The sequence below is a fragment of the Aspergillus vadensis genome (genome assembly GCF_003184925.1).
Source record: "Aspergillus vadensis CBS 113365 unplaced genomic scaffold BO88scaffold_22, whole genome shotgun sequence".
Lineage (NCBI taxonomy): Eukaryota > Fungi > Ascomycota > Eurotiomycetes > Eurotiales > Aspergillaceae > Aspergillus > Aspergillus vadensis.
This window is the reverse complement of record NW_020292060.1, coordinates 124,163-141,664: the sequence shown is the minus strand read 5'-3', so window position 1 is coordinate 141,664 and position 17,502 is coordinate 124,163. Positions and strand designations below refer to the sequence as shown.

At 48.9% G+C, this 17,502-nt stretch overlaps 5 protein-coding genes across 5 annotated transcripts; 3 read left to right on the top strand and 2 right to left on the bottom strand.

Moving 5' to 3' along the window:
* Positions 1 to 108: 108 nt before the first annotated feature.
* BO88DRAFT_406988 (NCBP1 family protein) lies at positions 109 to 3,579 on the top strand. Its single transcript, XM_025707301.1, has 7 exons — positions 109 to 316; positions 469 to 560; positions 633 to 739; positions 827 to 1,094; positions 1,159 to 2,105; positions 2,159 to 2,340; positions 2,452 to 3,579. The coding sequence occupies exons 1-7, from the start codon at positions 253 to 255 to the stop codon at positions 3,339 to 3,341; spliced, it is 2,550 nt and encodes an 849-aa protein (XP_025559861.1). The 5' UTR covers positions 109 to 252; the 3' UTR covers positions 3,342 to 3,579.
* Positions 3,580 to 3,651: 72 nt separating this feature from the next.
* On the bottom strand, positions 3,652 to 5,562 carry BO88DRAFT_406987 (sterol desaturase family protein). Its single transcript, XM_025707300.1, has 2 exons — positions 5,004 to 5,562; positions 3,652 to 4,906 (listed from the first exon to the last, which is right to left on the bottom strand). Exons 1-2 carry the CDS (start codon positions 5,270 to 5,272, stop codon positions 4,117 to 4,119), a joined length of 1,059 nt encoding a protein of 352 aa, XP_025559860.1. The 5' UTR covers positions 5,273 to 5,562; the 3' UTR covers positions 3,652 to 4,116.
* A 2,085-nt stretch (positions 5,563 to 7,647) lies between these two features.
* rcoA (putative transcriptional repressor TupA/RocA) lies at positions 7,648 to 9,534 on the top strand. Its single transcript, XM_025707299.1, has 4 exons — positions 7,648 to 8,385; positions 8,494 to 8,964; positions 9,031 to 9,163; positions 9,234 to 9,534. Exons 1-4 carry the CDS (start codon positions 8,038 to 8,040, stop codon positions 9,374 to 9,376), a joined length of 1,095 nt encoding a protein of 364 aa, XP_025559859.1. The 5' UTR covers positions 7,648 to 8,037; the 3' UTR covers positions 9,377 to 9,534.
* A 1,034-nt stretch (positions 9,535 to 10,568) lies between these two features.
* BO88DRAFT_417782 (uncharacterized protein) lies at positions 10,569 to 11,252 on the top strand (the record flags this gene model as incomplete). The annotated part of the gene is made up of 4 exons (XM_025708319.1): positions 10,569 to 10,599; positions 10,645 to 10,877; positions 11,000 to 11,125; positions 11,184 to 11,252. 4 exons carry the CDS (start codon positions 10,569 to 10,571, stop codon positions 11,250 to 11,252), a joined length of 459 nt encoding a protein of 152 aa, XP_025559858.1.
* Positions 11,253 to 15,831: 4,579 nt separating this feature from the next.
* BO88DRAFT_122081 (uncharacterized protein) lies at positions 15,832 to 16,283 on the bottom strand. The gene has a single exon (XM_025701342.1). The coding sequence runs from the start codon at positions 16,148 to 16,150 to the stop codon at positions 15,890 to 15,892; it is 261 nt and encodes an 86-aa protein (XP_025559857.1). The 5' UTR covers positions 16,151 to 16,283; the 3' UTR covers positions 15,832 to 15,889.
* Between the last annotated feature and the right edge of the window lie 1,219 nt (positions 16,284 to 17,502).

Genomic DNA, 17,502 nt, shown 5'->3' with positions numbered 1-17,502 from the left:
TTGAAGACAGAAGGAACATGGTTAGATAATCAGCGGGACGGAGGATCCCGAGTCCCGACCAGCAGCTGAGCACTATTGATGTTTTGCTTCTTAGACACATGCCCTTCCTATCGCGACGGCATTACCGATCTAGAGCTCCTCGCTGCTGCCGCCCTTAGAAGCTGTACTGCCGACAGCTTGGTTTGGTTCCTTATTTTACCCAGGTGCAGTCGTTGCGCGAGACATTTCGTGTGAACATAAGGCCCGCTAGCAATGGCCGACTACGAACGCCGACCTCATGGCCCCAGGGGTGGTGGGCGTAAGAGGCGCTACAGAGGTCAGTAAAACATGCGGTCCCGCTGTATTCGAGTCCTTGGCTGCAATTGCTTGTTCGCCAATTGCTAGCATGCCTCCAGACTCCGTCTTTGATTTCTAGTTGGAGCTCCCCTCGTGGCTACTCACCAATTAACAATTTCTTGGGATATGCAGAAGATGATGACTATGACCGCCGCCAGAGGCGTCGATACGAGGAACCGCTTATTGTCAAGGTCCGGAGGCAATTGCTTACGATCGCTGAATCTGTACGAACTACCCTCTTCCAAAAACTCGATTAAGTGTGGCAAGTGCCGGCACTCACTGCGAACGTTCTTTAGGCTGCCAGACGCGCAGAAGACGACGCCGTGAGCATCGCAAAAAGTGTGGCGGATAACTACGAAGATCAGGAGTTTAGGAACTCGTTTGTCGACATTGCGCTTGACCTGTATGGTTTGAATAACTTGGCTGCCCCCCTTTTGGCCTGTTTGAACCCCCGCCGAGCTTGGAGCTGACAGTGTTGCTATTATACTAGTGTTTTGGAACAGCCGCTAAAGATCCCCTTCGTCGCTGCGACCGTTCTCATCGCAAATTTCCAGAAATCCGAGCTCGTGTCCGACGTTCTCAGTAGGTCAGGCGTGTGCTTGCAGAAGTACATTGACGCTGGCGCGTGGCGCGAGGTTAAGCTTCTTCTGCGGTTCCTGGGATGTCTCCAATGTGTCTTCGAAGGGGATGGTATCTTCCCGGTACTGGAGGAGCTCTTTGCGCGCGCTGTCGACCTTCAAACAGCATCCTCGGAAGATGTAAGCGACGCCGATAAACCGACAGTTCCAATCGGTCGCAGGTTCGCTAACGATGCGCATACAGTTGATCGGTCTAGAGCTGGTGAAGATTATCCTTTTCACCCTTCCCTACGTTATGGCCTCCCCAGCAGCCGGTTTCGAGTCCCAGGCCACCGCGCTTCTGGAGAAGACCGATATCATTGCTTCCACTCCTCATACTCTTGTGGACCTGGTTAATCCATTCGGCCTTGAGAACGGCAAGCCAATTGCCACGCCAAGCGTTATCAGCCTCCTCCAGAATCAATTACAAAAAGAGTCCGGTCGGGGCTGGGAGCTCGCGTGTCTTCCTAGACCATGGAGAGGAGCGCTAGAGGCATTGAATGCACAAGAGCCCGAGGAAGCACAAGAGGGGCAAGAAACGCAAGAAAATGGCGCAGAGCCGAAGACGTATGAAAACGAGCCAAAGCATGCATTCCCTCAGATCACCGTTCCGAGTCCGGTGAAGAATGGAACAAGGGCAATTTTCCCCGAGGTGTATCTTTCCGTGTACGCGAATCAAGACATGGAAACAGTCCCTCCTACATCAGATATCGCATCTTCCTTGCTGCGTGATGCCCTTGTCGACACCATCAACATTCTTGATTTCAACCGCATTGCGACGGCGAAGTTCTTGATTGATGTCGACTGCTATTTCACTCCCCACACCTTCGTGAAGCGGGCGACTCCTTTCGATAGGCTGCGCGATCTACCGGGAGACATCAATCTCTGGAAACCCGAGGATGTTGCTGTGGACGCCGTGTTTTCTCAATTATTCCAGCTGCCGTCTCCCGAGCACAAACTGGTTTACTACCACTCGGTTCTCACGGAGTGCTGTAAGATAGCCCCGGCCGCTATCGCACCGAGCTTAGGACGTGCAATCCGTTTCTTGTATCGCAGCCTAGAGACAATGGATTTGGATCTAAGCCATCGATTCTTGGATTGGTTCTCTCATCACCTGAGCAACTTTGGGTTCACTTGGAAATGGAGTGAATGGTAAGACTCATGAGCAGGCAGAATGCAGTGCAGATCAGCTAACAATAGCTCAGGATTGATGACTTGGAGCTGCCTCTCGTTCACCCCCGGATGGCCTTTATTAACGGCGCCCTTGACAAGGAGATCCGGCTGAGCTTTGCACAGCGTATCAGGGGCACTCTCCCTGACCCATACCAAGACTTGATTACGGAAGGAAAAGAGAAAGACACCCCCGATTTCAAGTACTCGTCTGATAGTAAGTTTTTTTCCTACCTTCGCTTCAGGTCCACTCTTCTCAGTCACTCCTATCTACAAACTCGACGTTGGCTGGGATTCAAAACCATTGGCTAATTTATGTTTCGTTCAGCTACTCCGTATGCGAATGAAGGCAGAGAAATCATGCAACTTGTCCGTAAGAAGGCTAGCGACGAGGAGATCCAACCATTTATCAACGCGATTGAAGAGCAAGCCAGATCTCTCGGTGTCGAAGACCCGCTGCTGCCTTCAACGGATGCCTTCGTTACGGCCATCTGCTTTGTTGGCTCCAAGTCTCTGTCTCATGTACTGTCCTGCATTGAACGGAACAAGGAACGACTCCTGGCCATCGGACCCCAATCTGCACAGGCGAGGCGCCAGATTATAACCTCCGTCATGGAGTATTGGGTCGACCAGCCCGGCGTCGGAATCAACATCATTGACAAGCTTCTCAACTACACTATCTTGACCCCACTGTCAGTCATTGAATGGGCGCTGGTGGACAAGCTAGAGGCGGGAACCGTTCTTGCCAAGTCCCACGTCTTCGAGATGATCTCCGCCACTGTTGGAAAGGTCACCAACCGCCTGCGCCAGATTGTTGCCGCACGTACTCAGCCGGGACTTTACGAGCCGCAGCTCAGCGTCCTCGATGAGACGCTCAGTCGTGAGAAGGTTGATATGCAATCTCTTTTCAAGGTCATCGAAGACTCTATCGTATCAGTGGCCGGCGGAAGCAACGACGAGCAGATGGAAAGAGGAGACGGAAGTGGAAACTTGCCCGAGGATGAAATCATCCGGCAATGGGGCCAGCGCTGGCTCAGAGTGTTCCGCAGGAAAGCCGGCGTCGAGGAATCTTTCATTGCGGACGCCATGGCCACAGCTACTCCTGTCGGTACGGTCGCTCCCCCTCCGGCCCCAGAAGAGACCGGCGCTTCAGAAAGTATCCCCGCAGATGGGGAAATGGATATTGCTGAAGCCGATGCGAGCGTAGACATCGAGTGAGCGTGGGAGCTTTGATTAGGCTGTAATTGGATCAGATGTGCTTGGGGAAGGAGACCTTCAATCTTCAACTCCAGGATTTCTTTCCATTTTTCTCTTCGCTCTTCTGTATACATACATAAGTTAGGCTGTGGCACTTGTTTTATCTTGACCAATTTCAGCGGGTGAGGGCGTTCAAACTAAAAATCAAAAAGAGTCTAATATAACCACTAAAAGAGGAGAAAAGAAAAAAGGATCAAGGAATTGTTTTAGTTCACTGAATCTTCTTGTGATGATCTGCGAACATGAGTTTCTTGGTATTTCCCTGCTGCCTTTTTCAACTGAGAGGTGTTGTATCCACACCTATACATACATAGATATATATATTTATAGCGTAATGCAGTGAATTTTGTAGATTAGAATGTAATGTTGAAATCTCCGCTCCCCTTTCCGTTCAACGATCATATATATGTACAAAGCAAAAAGAAAGCAAGAAATAAACGAAACCAAACAGACAACTGGCCGGTACGGTTCCGGTGTTCCTTCACAAGCAGGGGCATAACCAGTGACTCGAGGTTGGATTAATATACACGTCTATAAAGGGGGCTGGAACAATTAATATACTAGGATCCGTGTTATACAAGACGTAGTCAGGGAGGGGTAGCGTGAGAATGTCGAAAAATAGGGGGAGAAGCCATGAACTCGTTATATGAAGTCTGGGCCCAGGAAACAGAGATAATCTCTGTGGACCTGTGAGGTTGAGAACAGATCCCTTATTGACTGGTCATGATTCCCATATTCACAGGTTCTTCTTGTTTTGAGAATCAGCCAGGTACGCCCGGTCATCGTCGCCTTCGACATCCTTGAGAATGGTTTCCATCTCCTTGGTCTGTCGCTTCCACTCCTCCTCGCCATTCTTTGTGTCGCGGCGGAAGAGCTCCTCGTTGGGCTTGCGATAGCTACCGCCCAGGCGGTCCCAGAGGGTTGTGAACTGGCCATAATTGTAGTTGAAGTACAGGTGGTGCATGGTGTGGCAGGCCGCTCCATTGATCACCGGGCTGTTGGCAACGTACTCGCCGTCGTGAATCAGCACGGTCCAGAGGTTGATGAACCCGAAGAGGAAGACGTAGGCCAGCTTCTGAAGTGGGAAGATGAACGGGAATACGTGGTAGGGAACACTCTGCGACCAGCCATCAAGCGGGTGAAAGGCGTGGGAGGCGAAGGGACTAGGCATAATCCACTTGTGGTGAGGCTTGTGCAAGGTTTTATAAATGAGCGGGTGGTGAAGGCCGCGGTGAATCCAGTAGATGCAGAGGTCGGTGAACATGATGAATAGTGGGAATTGCAAGATACTGTAGTAGGGGAATGGCTCTTCGGAGAAGGTATCATAGAGCTTGGCGTAACCACGGACTTCGGCGACCAAAAAAGGGGCAGTCAACAAGGACATAACCGGCATTGAGCGCATGGTCTGGGCGATTTCCATAGGGATTTGGTTCTTGAGGTACTTGGGGTGGTGAACGGTGGTCTTATCCCAGATGAAGATGTAGGAAAGGCTTGCGGAAATGAAGTAGACGATGATACCGAAGATCCTGATCAAGGCGCACATAATGCGCCCACACAGTTAGCCAAAGGAAAGATTGGAAGGGGGGGACGAACACTCGAGAAAACGAAGGCAAGTGCACATACCAGACGATCAAGAAGAAAGAAAGAAACTGACGATAAATATTGTTCCTTGGCCAGGCACTCAAATAGGCAAACTTGGAAGGCTCCAAGTAAATCAATTGAGTAGCCGGTTCGTAGACAAAGGGCTGGGTTGCGCCAAAGAACGACAGGGTGCTGTTGGTGACGGTAGTGAAGCCGGGGAGCGAGGCGGATGAGGCAAGAGATAGAGGGAGAAGAGAGGCGTAGAGGCGATCACCAATGAAGGTGTCCCAGATTTCGAGGGCGATATCCATGGTGCCCGGATTTGAGCGTGTGAGAATATAATATTATAAGGGTGGTATGTGGAACAAGGTGTTGAGAAATCGGCGGAGAGTTCGGATGGTTCGCGGGGGAGGAAAGGGGGAAGGAGGAGAGTTAGGTTAAAAAAATGATTGAAGTGCCAGCCAGTAGTGGTTGTTGGTAAGTACTACTTTTTAGGTTTGGGCAGTTTGGGCGGGGGATTAGGGGGGAAAGGAAAGAATGTAAAATTGGCGAGGAGAAGAAGAATAGTTAGAAGAAAGGAAGGGGTAAAGAAGATGAGAAGATGAAGAAGTTAAGTAATATAATTTGCAGAATGGCACTCATCTGCGATTTGGTGGAGGAGGAGCCTATCAGATGGCCGTGAGGATCACACCAGGCGGAACGAGGCCTGCCGTTCCGTCTGATTTGTTGTGAAAAGGGTGGAGATGGTCTACTACTGAGTAATGTATAGTTGTCTACATCTAACTAACTATAGTGATTAGATCTATAACATAAGTAAACTGTAGTGTGTTCTATCAGCAACTTAAGTGGGAAGTAGTTTATTGTGTTCCTCATCCCCTTCCCAAGGAAACTACAACCGCAGAAGGGGAGAAAAGAGAGAGAGAAAAAAAAAAAAAAAAAAAAAACAAGGTTCCAACGTGTATTTCCAGTTGGGGAGTAAACTACATCCGCAATTCCGGCCGATCTGATAAGGTCACGGGATGATATGGTTTAGTAACGTACGTGCAAGTTGCATACTTTCTGTATTATTGCAGTATTGCGGCGGCTATGGCTGCATTTAGGTGAGAAGTCTATGTTCAATACGGTCACACTAAGCGCCGTACCTTCTTTACTATCTCGACAGTGAGTCAGTTAGGTCTATTCCCGGGAAATAGTGGGAACTAGAGTGTCAATTGTGAGTCTTTCCAGATTTATAACTACGAAACATATAGGAAGTATAGATTGTTACCTCAAAATGCTATTTTCGATCTGATATATAGTATGTACGAAGTAGACTATACTTCAATGTCTCGCCTACTTGGGACTCGCTTCGGGCGGCAAAGCGGGCACGTCCATTGGGCGGTGGTGGTTCTCCGGACCCGGAACAGCCGAGCGTGACCCGGAGGAACCTTACCTAAGAAAGACTAACGAACTCGAACCTGAACTGAACGGACCTTCAACTGTCACTTCATCTCGCTCTCCTCCTCCTTCAGCCTCAGCTTCTGCTCCTCCTCCCCTCTTCCCTTGTCGTCCCTTTATCGTCTCGCCTTTCATCCATCGTCCGCCCCGGATCGTCGTCTACGCGCAATTATCCCCATTCAACATCCTTTCCCCCATTTTCTTCTACTGTTTTCCCCTTTCCGACCACGTTGCCGCGCCGAGTCCTCAGGGGCGCGCTGTGATGCGGCTGCGGTGATCGATTTCCTCACACCAGTCTCTGTCGCCTAACAGCGACTCCCGTCGCCCATATCTTCTTCTTTTTCCCCCCGGAGTTGCGGATTACTCTTGCCGTTGAACTACTTATCCCTTTGGTCGACCACCAACCATTCCCCCCACCACAACCACTCACTTTCCGCCTAAGCGACTTTCGTTCCTACGTCTCGTTGTTCGGATTGTCCACCCATCTATTGTTGCCCAAGCGAACACGGGACAATAACAACACAAACATTCCGCGCTATGTATAATACTCATCGCGGAATGGTTCCGGCTCCCAACTCCCGTCTGACGGAGTTGTTGGACCAACTGCGCCAGGAATTCGAGAATCAGTCTCGAAGCACTGGCGAGTTTGAACACCAACGTATGTTTTGTTATCTTCTTGGTTCTCTGTGATATGCGGATTGGCCTTGCGACGAGAATCTTGCTTGTCACGGCGCGTTTCCGTCGGGTTTCACCTTGTGGCGCAGGTCAGCGGCGTACGGGTGAACTCCGGAGTTTTTATGCAATGGAGAGCATCTTGTGTCGCCCAGAGTTATTATTGTTGTTGTTGTCATTTCCCCCTTTGGTGTATATTGCTGACGCTTGGTTTCTACAATCCCTAGTAACCGGACAGCTTCAAGAGATGGAGATGATCCGCCAGAAGGTCTATCAACTGGAACAGGCACAACTCAAAATGAAACAAGAGTACGTTACTTGACCTGCGGCGGCTCATCCTACCCCATAGCCGTACTAACGCCTTATCCATTATTGTAGTTACGAAGCAGAGATTCGGGTGCTGCGACACGAGCTTGAATCGCGTGGTGTTCAGCCCGTGTCGTCTCACATTGCCGGCCCGGCCCAGCACGCTGGACCTTCTCAGGCCCCGCCACCGGCCCTGGGTCACGGTCCTAGCAATCTGTTTGGTGGCATCATGACCAACCAAGGAGGTAGTGGCCCCGGTCTTCCAGTTGCCCCTCCCCCTCCCCAGGATCAGCAGCCTCCCCAGCATACCCTTCAACAGCCTGCTGCCGCGGCCCAGCAAGGAGCGCCGCAACCACCGCAGAGCTCTTTTGGAGGATATCAGCCTGGTGCTGCTGTGAACGGTATGTTATGACTATGTTTGAAAGACAGATTGCCTGACCTCTGACCTTGTGATCGCCTCGATCTCTAAACAGGTTATGGACCTCCCCCTCCTCCTGCTGCCTCCCCCGGCCCTGGCAAGCGGCCCCGCGCTCCTCCCGGTCCGGCCACTCCTCAACAGACCCACCAGCTGGCCTACACATCTGATCCCCGCGTCTCCTCGCCGCAACTGGCACGCCCCACGCCTCCTAGCCAGGCTCTCGTGCGAGATCGTCCGGGAAACATGCTGGCCAACTGGAATCCTGACGATCTGCCGGCGTCACAGAAGCGAGAGGGTGCCGATTGGTACGCCGTGTTCAATCCCGAGGTGCAGCGCGTGCTGGATGTGGAACTTGTTCATCACCTTGTCCACGACAGCGTTGTGTGCTGTGTTCGTTTCAGCCGTGACGGCAAGTACCTTGCGACCGGCTGCAATCGCTCTGCGCAGATCTTCGATGTGACCACGGGTCAGAACGTTGCGACGCTGCAGGATGAGAATGTGGACAAGAACGGCGACCTTTACATCCGCAGCGTCTGCTTCAGCCCTGATGGCAAGTATCTTGCGACTGGCGCAGAAGACAAGCAGATTCGGGTATGTGGTCCTGCTTTAACATCACTAATACTATTGATGGCCGCTTTGGTGCGCTGTTATTCGAAGGATTTCGCAGCTAACCCTTTTTTCCTCTTTTCTTACCGTTAGGTTTGGGACATCAATGCCCGGACGATCAAGCATATCTTTACCGGCCACGAGCAGGATATTTACTCTCTTGACTTCGCTGGCAATGGTCGGTACATTGCGTCCGGTAGTGGAGACAAGACTGTTCGCCTCTGGGATATCCTGGATGGCAAGTTGGTCTACACCCTGAGCATCGAAGACGGTGTGACCACCGTGGCCATGTCCCCAGATGGTCACTACGTCGCCGCAGGCTCTCTCGATAAGAGTGTGCGTGTTTGGGATACCACTACCGGCTACCTTGTGGAACGGTTGGAGAGCCCCGATGGACACAAGGATAGCGTGTACTCGGTTGCCTTCGCCCCCAACGGCCGGGACCTTGTCAGTGGTAGTCTGGACAAGACCATCAAACTTTGGGAGCTCAACGTGCCCCGTGGCGCCTACCCCGGAAGCGGAGTTAAGGGTGGTAAATGCGTCCGCACTTTTGAAGGTCACAAGGTAAATACATACTTTCCGTTAGCAAAGGCCAATGCTTGTTTCGTGGTTGCTGACCTCATGGTTTAGGACTTTGTGCTCAGCGTCTGCCTGACTCCCGACGGACATTGGGTCATGAGTGGTTCTAAAGACCGGGGCGTTCAATTCTGGGACCCCATCACCGGAAATGCGCAGATGATGCTCCAGGGACACAAGAATTCAGGTGCGTACCTAAATTTCCGAGCACTATGTCTCTTGCCAGGTGATCTTGGCTTTTGCTAACTCAGTAACAGTCATCTCCGTGGCGCCCAGCCCTACTAATAACCTGTTCGCCACTGGTAGTGGTGACATGCGGGCAAGAATCTGGAGGTACGTTCCTACTGGCCTACAAGGCATTGATCGTCCTGGTGGCTTTCTGTCTTCTTCTCTATCATGAACATTGTTGACAGGTTCGCTCCGAACAGATACTCTACCTACACTGGACGGTGATGAGAATGATTTGGGAAAGCTTTGGCGCAATTATGGAATTATGTTTCTTCTTTTCGAATCTCCCGTTTCCGATTTTCTCTGCGTGCCGCGTCTTGTTCGACGTCACTACCGGGATTTGCCTTGCAAAAGGCCAATTGCTTTATTGTCACAACTCCATGCACGGGGAAGTGACCCTGGGGTTTTTTTCTTTCCCAAAGGAGACGAAATGCTACAAGCGAAGCGAAACAAAAAAAAGAGGAAGAGGACGAAGCACGATAAAAAGGCTGTACTGGTAGTAATTTCGCGCTGATTACGTGGTTGTGAATTTATTCTGAGGAAGCTGAATGCAATTGTCACGAGAGCAGTGTGATGATCAGTAGGAGTGCAGGCGCTTCCTTAGCGGGTTGCCATCGCGCAGAGATGACAACCATCCAGAGGGCTTGTTGACTGCGGCATATTGTAGTCGGCTGAAAGAGTAGTCACCCTCCCCGTTCTTCAGTTAACTTCATAGTCCGTACGATTGACCGGCGACGACAAAGTAGACATCGGAGAGCACAGGGATGTGCTCCGTTGGTTACCTATCCCCGTAAGATCACCCTTCAATCGGGATATCCGTAGTCCCCGTGACGGGCACCTGCACGTTGCGGGGGGTGTGAGTTCAGTAGTCGGCACCACTATTCGGTCACCTTGCGTATGAATCCATACCCATAGATCTATCCTTGTATTGGGCATCCACAAAAAAAGGGCCGGCAGCGCCGTCACTAAGGGGCATAGGCTGCCATACGATCTCTCGGGTTTGAACTAGCATCGGTAGTAGATGCAGGTTGTTGAGTTGGTCACGGACCTATGTCCTCGCATTATGAATGACTGCAGTAGCGGCGTACATCGCATTGGACCTACATATTGAGGATATATAAACTCCGTGGTCCGTAGGGAATCCACTCGGGGATCTATGGGTCTAAAGCGAGATCGATACCTGCCTAGTTGGCCAGGTCCACGGACTTTTCCGGGAAGGCTAAACACAGCAGGTGCACCGGACTTTGAGGCAGTGGCGTAGCCGCCGCCACTAAAGGGAAATCACAGGCTTCCGTCATGAGCTAAATGGAGTTTCAGTGTTGGAATGTGGCAAGGATCTCTGAGTCTGTGTCAACCACAAAGACATGTGGAATTCAATTGGCAAACATCAAGACGGTCAGATCAGTACAGAATCTCTTGTACATACTGCATTGTGAATAGTAACAGCTTGTGATTATTCCGATTCAAAGGGTGCATCGCCATGGTCATGCTCTGCCTGTGTATCTCGTCGTCTTGTGCGCATACGGCACAAGTCCCTTAGAGGCAGTGAGTACGAGGTGTGGACTCGGCATGGCTTCAGTGGTCTAAGGGCAAGCAAGACAGGTAGATCCCGGACAGTATTCGGTAAAAGTCACGATCAACCAGGGCTGTACTCCATCGTCCTCAGTGTAGGAGTACGTAGTTGGTTGGAAAATAAGTGGGGGGAGGAGCTCTGGATGGCCTGCCTGCGGATGACGATCCTCCAACTATATGGACCCTCCCTGTGGGCTTTTTTTGAGACTGCTCCCACTTGCAGTGTCCGTCGAAATCGACATTAACGAGGCTCGCTAAGGGCCCCCGGAGAAAGGCCACTCATTGCCTAGGCTATGCCCGCGGTGTGATGGGAACTGACATGCTGCATTGGCATGAGACAACCCAGCAGGTGAGATTAGTTATAGGTTAGTAATTGCGAGGGCACAGACATAACTAGCTACTACTAGTCAGTTAGTAGTGATACCTACTGTGGGTTAGTTAGTAGATTAGTTAATAGTCATTTAACAAGTGACTAAAAGTAGAGAATTAATGTGTCGATTCCGGGGATCCATCGCACCTGCTCCACTGCCCCGTTAGGTGCTCCGTTCCTGATTTTCCAGTCCATGCGGTGTGGCCGATGGTTCCTTTCTTCCTCGGGGATAATGTCACGTAACCCTAGTGGTAAAGTAAGTATGCTCGTATTTACAAACAGACCAAGTTGTGATTTTTTTTTCCCCCCAAAGTCGGTAGTAGTATCTAGTCAATTGCCTCTCAGCACAGCAAATTGAAGAATATGTGAACAAAATAGCACCCACCCCCATGCAATTGGATAAGTCTATATTGAAATAAGGCCATCATATATATTTACCTCTCCCTCCCTCTCTCTCTCTCCACTCAATCATTCACTCTTTTGATCTGAAACATAGTAATGATAAAGAAAAGCCGAAGCGTGTGTGAACAAGTAATTTTAAAAAGAGCATCCTCCGTAAGTCATGTCAAGTCAAAACCATGGTCACAAATGTGACATTATCAGGTACAGTCACGATACGAGTCGAACTGACTTTCAATCGGCTCTTGTTCGTCACAGACCCAGGCAGTACTAGCCGGCACTATTGATCGGACGCGATTTTCTCTCCTGCATCTTCTGACAAGCAGCCCCCTGCGATCACGAGGTGGTGAAGACGGTGGTGCATTGGGCAGTCGACCTACATCATGCCTTACGTGCTGCGAGCAGGCACCAGCCGGCGCCTATATCGCCGTGGGGTGTCAAATCTGACTTTTGCTCCCAGGCTCTCCTTTCTCTCATTTCTTTTTCCCGAGCAGGAGCCGTGATGATCGACTGGCGGATCTCGCTCGGGAAGAAGGGGGGGGGGAAGGGTAGAACAGGGTTGGTGTGGCTTGGCGGGATTTCATCCTGTACGAGTTTCTTGTGCATCCTCGATATTAAGTACAGATTGGGATTATGAGAATTAAGTAATAAATCATTTAAGAATGTTATTTATCGTGAAATCGGCAGTCATGTAGTATATTTAGCACCAATGTCTACTCCTGACTTTCTCTTGGAACTGAAAGTGATTAACACTTGGGCATTCAGTATTTCCTCAATGATACGAGCGTTGCTAGAATAGACCTAATCATTATGGCATAGCATATCCTGGAATATAAAAACCTCCTTGCTGTGCATAATGGGCAAATTGGATCAAGCAGACAGACACTGAGGCTGTCTTTAGAAGCTGCTTGATCCCATGAGAGGATTGAATGCCGATGTAGCAGGGTGGATCATCACGACTAAACTTACTTGTGCATGCCTGCCTAGTATCTAGGTAACTAAACTAGTCCTCACGAATCCGGAGAAGGTCAGGCTCGGCTAGCTCTAGACTGGCCTGAGCGAAGCTGCTATGTTCACTGGTTACACATGATTAACCTGTATCATCATGGTTCATACATGCAGACTATGCATGAACCATACTTGATAATTTTGGGTCTTCATTAAAATGGACATCTAGAGAGTAGAGAGTAATATGAGTAAGTACCTAGTCTCTATATGATCACTGCCTGCGCACAACAGAAATAACGAACCTTGAAACATATGCTGATTATTAGGAAAAAGTCTATGAACAAGTAAATCTTCAACATGCAAAGACACATACAGTTGAAACCGACCAATGGTTGTTCCTATGATGTCACCGATTATCTCACTTTCTTCTCCTGACACTGCGTGAAACCGCAAATGTGATACATCTCACAACTGTCAACTTTCGCATCTCCTTAGATCCCATGTTTGAGATTCGATCGTTGTGGATCAGCTGCCGTCGCCTATGGATGTGCGAGTCACCACTCCCTCCACCCGATCCAAACGCGCGAGGGATAGTATTTTTCTTTTTCTTCCGTTAATAATATTCTATAGTTTTAATTTTTGGTTCTTAGTTATCATTCATATTTATAGACGCTTGCTTTTTTTTTTTTTTTTTTTTTTTTTTTTTTTTTTTTTTTTTTTTTTTTTTTGTTTTTTTTTTTTTTTTTTTTTTTTTTTTTTTTTTTTTTTTTTTTTTCCTTTTTCCTTTGGGGTAAAAAAATGATTGCAATTCTGATATCCACAAATATGTCTGCTTATGTAGGTATGTCTGTCTGGCTGGCTGGTACCTACAGCCCGTGCAGTACCTAAGGTTACTGTATGTAAGGGTAGGTTTGAACTTTGCCGCAGTCTAATCCAATAGATCCTCACTAGGGGAATCCTTGGCCCTCGGGCCCACAATGTCGGGAACGCAGTGGTCGCTGTCCACGATCGATGAGGCCGGGAATAGGAGTTTTACTTACATGGTATGGTGTAGTTAGTTTGTAATGGCTACTTGGCCCCAGCATCCCCTCGATGTGGAGGAGCACGGTTCAGCTGGAACACGGAGTGATTTCTCAGAGGCCTCACCTACCTCAAGACCCTATTCAGTTGGGATCAGTAACCCAGTCAAATATTTTGCCTCATAGAATTAGCGTGACCTAAAGAGGTTGGGCGATGGGATGGAACTGTCCGTCACCTGTAAGATCCACGGGTCATGGCTGAGTTTGAGCGGTTCCGAGATGAAGGCCCGGCCCGTCACAGCAACGGACAGGTAAGGATAAGGGAAAAAGTCTCGCCTTCAGAGTCCTACCAGTTCTTGATTCATCATCGTCATATGTATGTTACCCACAATTTTTCCTTTACCCCTTTGTTTGAACTTGAATTTATACTCTAATTTAGATAATCCATCTTCATCCCTTTCATCCCGCGTATAGTTATAAGTTATACATCAAGTCAGTGTAATCCTTCCGTAAGGAAAGAAAAAAGGAAAAAAAACTTCCTTGTTCAGCAGCTCTAGACCCAATTGATTGATCGTTCAATGACAGCAGGGCGTGCTCCATCAGACCTGAGCAGTGAAGATTCAGTGTCCAGTCATGCGAGAGGATCCAATGTTACACAGAATCAAGGAAAAAGGCAGAGACTGCAATGGGTGATCGGACACACTCTGTCAGCCTCGGACTTTTGGGACGACAATTGCATTTTGAAATTGTTTGAATATAATCTCGTAAAGAAATACAGAAAGCACTGGCCAAGTTAATTGATACGTCAGGCTCTACACAGTCTGCACTACCTTAGTGTAGTTAGTTACCTGCCTAGTACCCACATTAGCATGATTCCTCTTTCTCTAACCTTACTCGCCCCTATACTACTAGGTTTGCCTGAAACGAAACGAGGAAAGCGAGGTAGATCTAAGAGAGAAAAGAAGATACCAACAGAAAGAAAACTGTGTGAGTCTAATACGACTTTGGTACCTAAAGTTACTGTTCTTGTCAGCCATCCATCCATCAGCACCAGCGCGCAACAGAGTCTTGCATGTTTCGACCTGGAGGTGAACCCACTTTTTCAGGGGTAAAAGCATACAGAAGTACATGGTATTTCATAAAGAAATTCAGAGGATGCAGCATTCGGTGCTAAGAAAAGAGTCAGAGTGGGGTGGGTCATGGATGGGGGGAAAGACAACTGGATCTCATTGGTATGTCTACCTTTTTGATAAGACAGGAAAAGGTCCTGCTGGACTGGCCAAGATGTGTTTTGAGCTCATCAACCATTGAGATCTTTTACGTTGCCGATGATGTTTTACTCCGGATAATACCCATCAGTTGGGATTCTTGTAAGGTTCTTAGCCTTCATCTTGACCAACCAACGACCAGTAAGACTAGGTTACCGGGCCAATCTACCAGCACGGTAGGACGAGCGGGGGATGTGTTGGGATTTCCAAGTCGCCAGACGCGGCTGTTGCAAGAGTGAGGCACATCCACGCCAAGGAGAGGACGGCGACAGTGGGGAGCTTGACAGCAAATGAGCGGCCGGCGATTGCTACACTATTGATCGCCCGCGAGCGGTCCGTTGTGTAGCTCAGCCGGGCGAACCCTGTCATGCTTTCTCTCGCCTGACCAGAAGTACTGAGGTAATATCATGTCACGTCTCCTTTCCCGCAGATATAGCCCTTTTCAAATTTAGATTTCTAAATTTTTTTTTTTTATATTTCAATGCTTTTGTCTTGTCTTTTTTAAGATCAGTGTAGTGAAAAGTCGGATAACTTCATTCGTGTCCACCATCACCTTGAATCTCACACTTTAACGGGAAGGTTTATCGAAGACAATGTGTTCAAGTAGGTAAAATCAATGGCATAAGGCACAACTAGTTGTTATTTACTTGCCGCTAAGGCAGGTAGATGTGTGTGTGTGTGTGCCACATTCTACTGTCAATAAGGATGAATGGAGGACGATTCAGCTCAGCCAGTTCCTCCGATACATCATTCTAGTACGTACTTACTAGTACCTACTTACTCTCCTACCTAAGCCCGTCATCGGAGTTCTCGGGCGCCCCGGCAGCGAACCAGGATCCAGAATAAAAATTACCGCCCGCTCCTGCAACCGAATAGCGATATCAGTGGGATGGGTTTTTCCATGCCTCGCAGCCGCGGAAATCCCACGGCGCGTATAACCAAACGACCGAACAGCCGTACTATCCCCTTAAGCACCCCTTAGTTTTGATGCAGGGTACTGGGATCATGTAGTTCGTACATAGGCAACCCCAAATCCTTTGCTCTATTAAGCTTGGATGTCGGGGATAAGTTTTGAGGGAGCCTTAGGGCCGGTTAGTGGCTCTTTTTGCTCACAGATCCATGGGCGAACCCCCATGGGCAACGAGGTCCAGTCGTAAAGATCTACATCCATCCAGGTGACGATGAAGATCCTTCGACCGGCAAGGTTGTCCGGTATGAAACCGCCTCCCATTTGCTGAAATGAATCCCAACAGCTCAGGTGCCTGCGTGGATGACGAGGGTATCCTGGTTGTTTCACTAGCAGCTAGTAAGTAGCTGGCTGACAACCATAGATGATACGAGAATGGTAATGGAGCTGTGTTGAGCAGCATTAGTTCCCCGAGTAAGAGCGATGTACGGCACTACTATCTCCCCTCCCTTTCCTACCATAATCAGCCAGAGACGACATCTAGTAGCTGATCATCAAGTTCGGACATGGGGAATACTAGTCAGGTACTACATCAGCTCTATCTAACAGGTGTCAGGAGAAAAGCGCCTACTCCACCCGCTCTTTGAATTAGTCGGGGTCAATGCCCTTGGCCCAACCTCCTGGGTCAGATGATATGACTACTCGTGGTTTGTGGGATGTCGATTACGAATTCGCATTCCATGCTTATGGTAGCCTGGGCTTCTGCCGTTCTTCTCTCCTATCTAGAAGATGGTGGCGGCATTGCCAGCTCTACTTATGGTTGCCTCGTCATGCTTATCCGCTCTGGTGCTGATTACTACTAATTAGGGATACCGAAACTCTCAATCATACCAGTTGAATCTGATGTCTTAGTAGTGTGTAAATAGGGAGTTTACCCTGGTAGACTAATTATATGCGTACTGTGACAGGGGAGCTGAATAGTAGTAAGGAGGCGCCACTCGTTTCTATCATGCGTATATAGTATAATAGATATATGAAGGGTTTCATCATACCTTAGGTAGACTGAGTCGGCAGCACAAAGTGCATTAGCCCTGATTACTACGGGCGATCAATACCTAGTACACAGTAGGTATTTTCTTCGTACCATCCATGTGGTGCGTGACTGTCAGCCCGATCGGAAGGTGTTTAAGCCTTCCGCGATTGGACTGAAGGGCCACCCCAAAAACCGAGTGGACCCCGATCCCCCCGGGAGAGCATCCATGGATCCCCATCTAAATCGGTACTCTGGCGGAAAAAAATAAATTGAGATAAAGTAAAAAATGGGTATCCTTTTTCATGGACCTCCTCGTATTATGGGAAGAGGAGGAGTATGATTGTCGACGGAACTAGTAATTAATCGCCCCATTCTCCGCTTAGAAGAAAAGGGACCAGATGGAACTTCGTGGGACTCAAGTAAGATGTGTCAGCCTTCTCTGGTGGCTTGGGTGTTCGGGACTGCAATGTACATGGATGGGGCAACCGCGATTCAGAATAATTGCATTCAGCTCCGTCAATCAATCACAAAATGCATGACGAGACGGAGTGAAAAATAACCTATTGTGACCTTTGCGGCTTGCACCCAAATTTCGGTGACTGGATGGGGGTTTTGTTTTGGAAACTAGAAACACTACTGATGGGAGCGGTCTTACCGTGAGCATTTTGCAAAAGAGAGAGAGACAGAGAGAGTGAGAGAGAATAATTCCCGATGACTATTATTCTAACTCCGATGTATTTCTCATATCCAAATGGTATCGTCATTAGCCTGTCATTCATTCA

Coding starts and splice junctions, on each gene's coding strand:
- BO88DRAFT_406988 (XM_025707301.1), top strand. CDS start 253: ATGGCCGACTACGAACGCCGACCTCATGGCCCCAGGGGTGGTGGGCGT. Junction 740..826: donor GTCGACATTGCGCTTGACCT/GTATGGTTTGAA, acceptor CTATTATACTAG/TGTTTTGGAACAGCCGCTAA. Junction 2,106..2,158: donor ACTTGGAAATGGAGTGAATG/GTAAGACTCATG, acceptor ACAATAGCTCAG/GATTGATGACTTGGAGCTGC.
- BO88DRAFT_406987 (XM_025707300.1), bottom strand. CDS start 5,272: ATGGATATCGCCCTCGAAATCTGGGACACCTTCATTGGTGATCGCCTC. Junction 4,907..5,003: donor TCTTTCTTCTTGATCGTCTG/GTATGTGCACTT, acceptor CGCCTTGATCAG/GATCTTCGGTATCATCGTCT.
- rcoA (XM_025707299.1), top strand. CDS start 8,038: ATGCTGGCCAACTGGAATCCTGACGATCTGCCGGCGTCACAGAAGCGA. Junction 8,965..9,030: donor GCACTTTTGAAGGTCACAAG/GTAAATACATAC, acceptor CTCATGGTTTAG/GACTTTGTGCTCAGCGTCTG. Junction 9,164..9,233: donor CCAGGGACACAAGAATTCAG/GTGCGTACCTAA, acceptor ACTCAGTAACAG/TCATCTCCGTGGCGCCCAGC.
- BO88DRAFT_122081 (XM_025701342.1), bottom strand. CDS start 16,150: ATGCTGCTCAACACAGCTCCATTACCATTCTCGTATCATCTATGGTTG.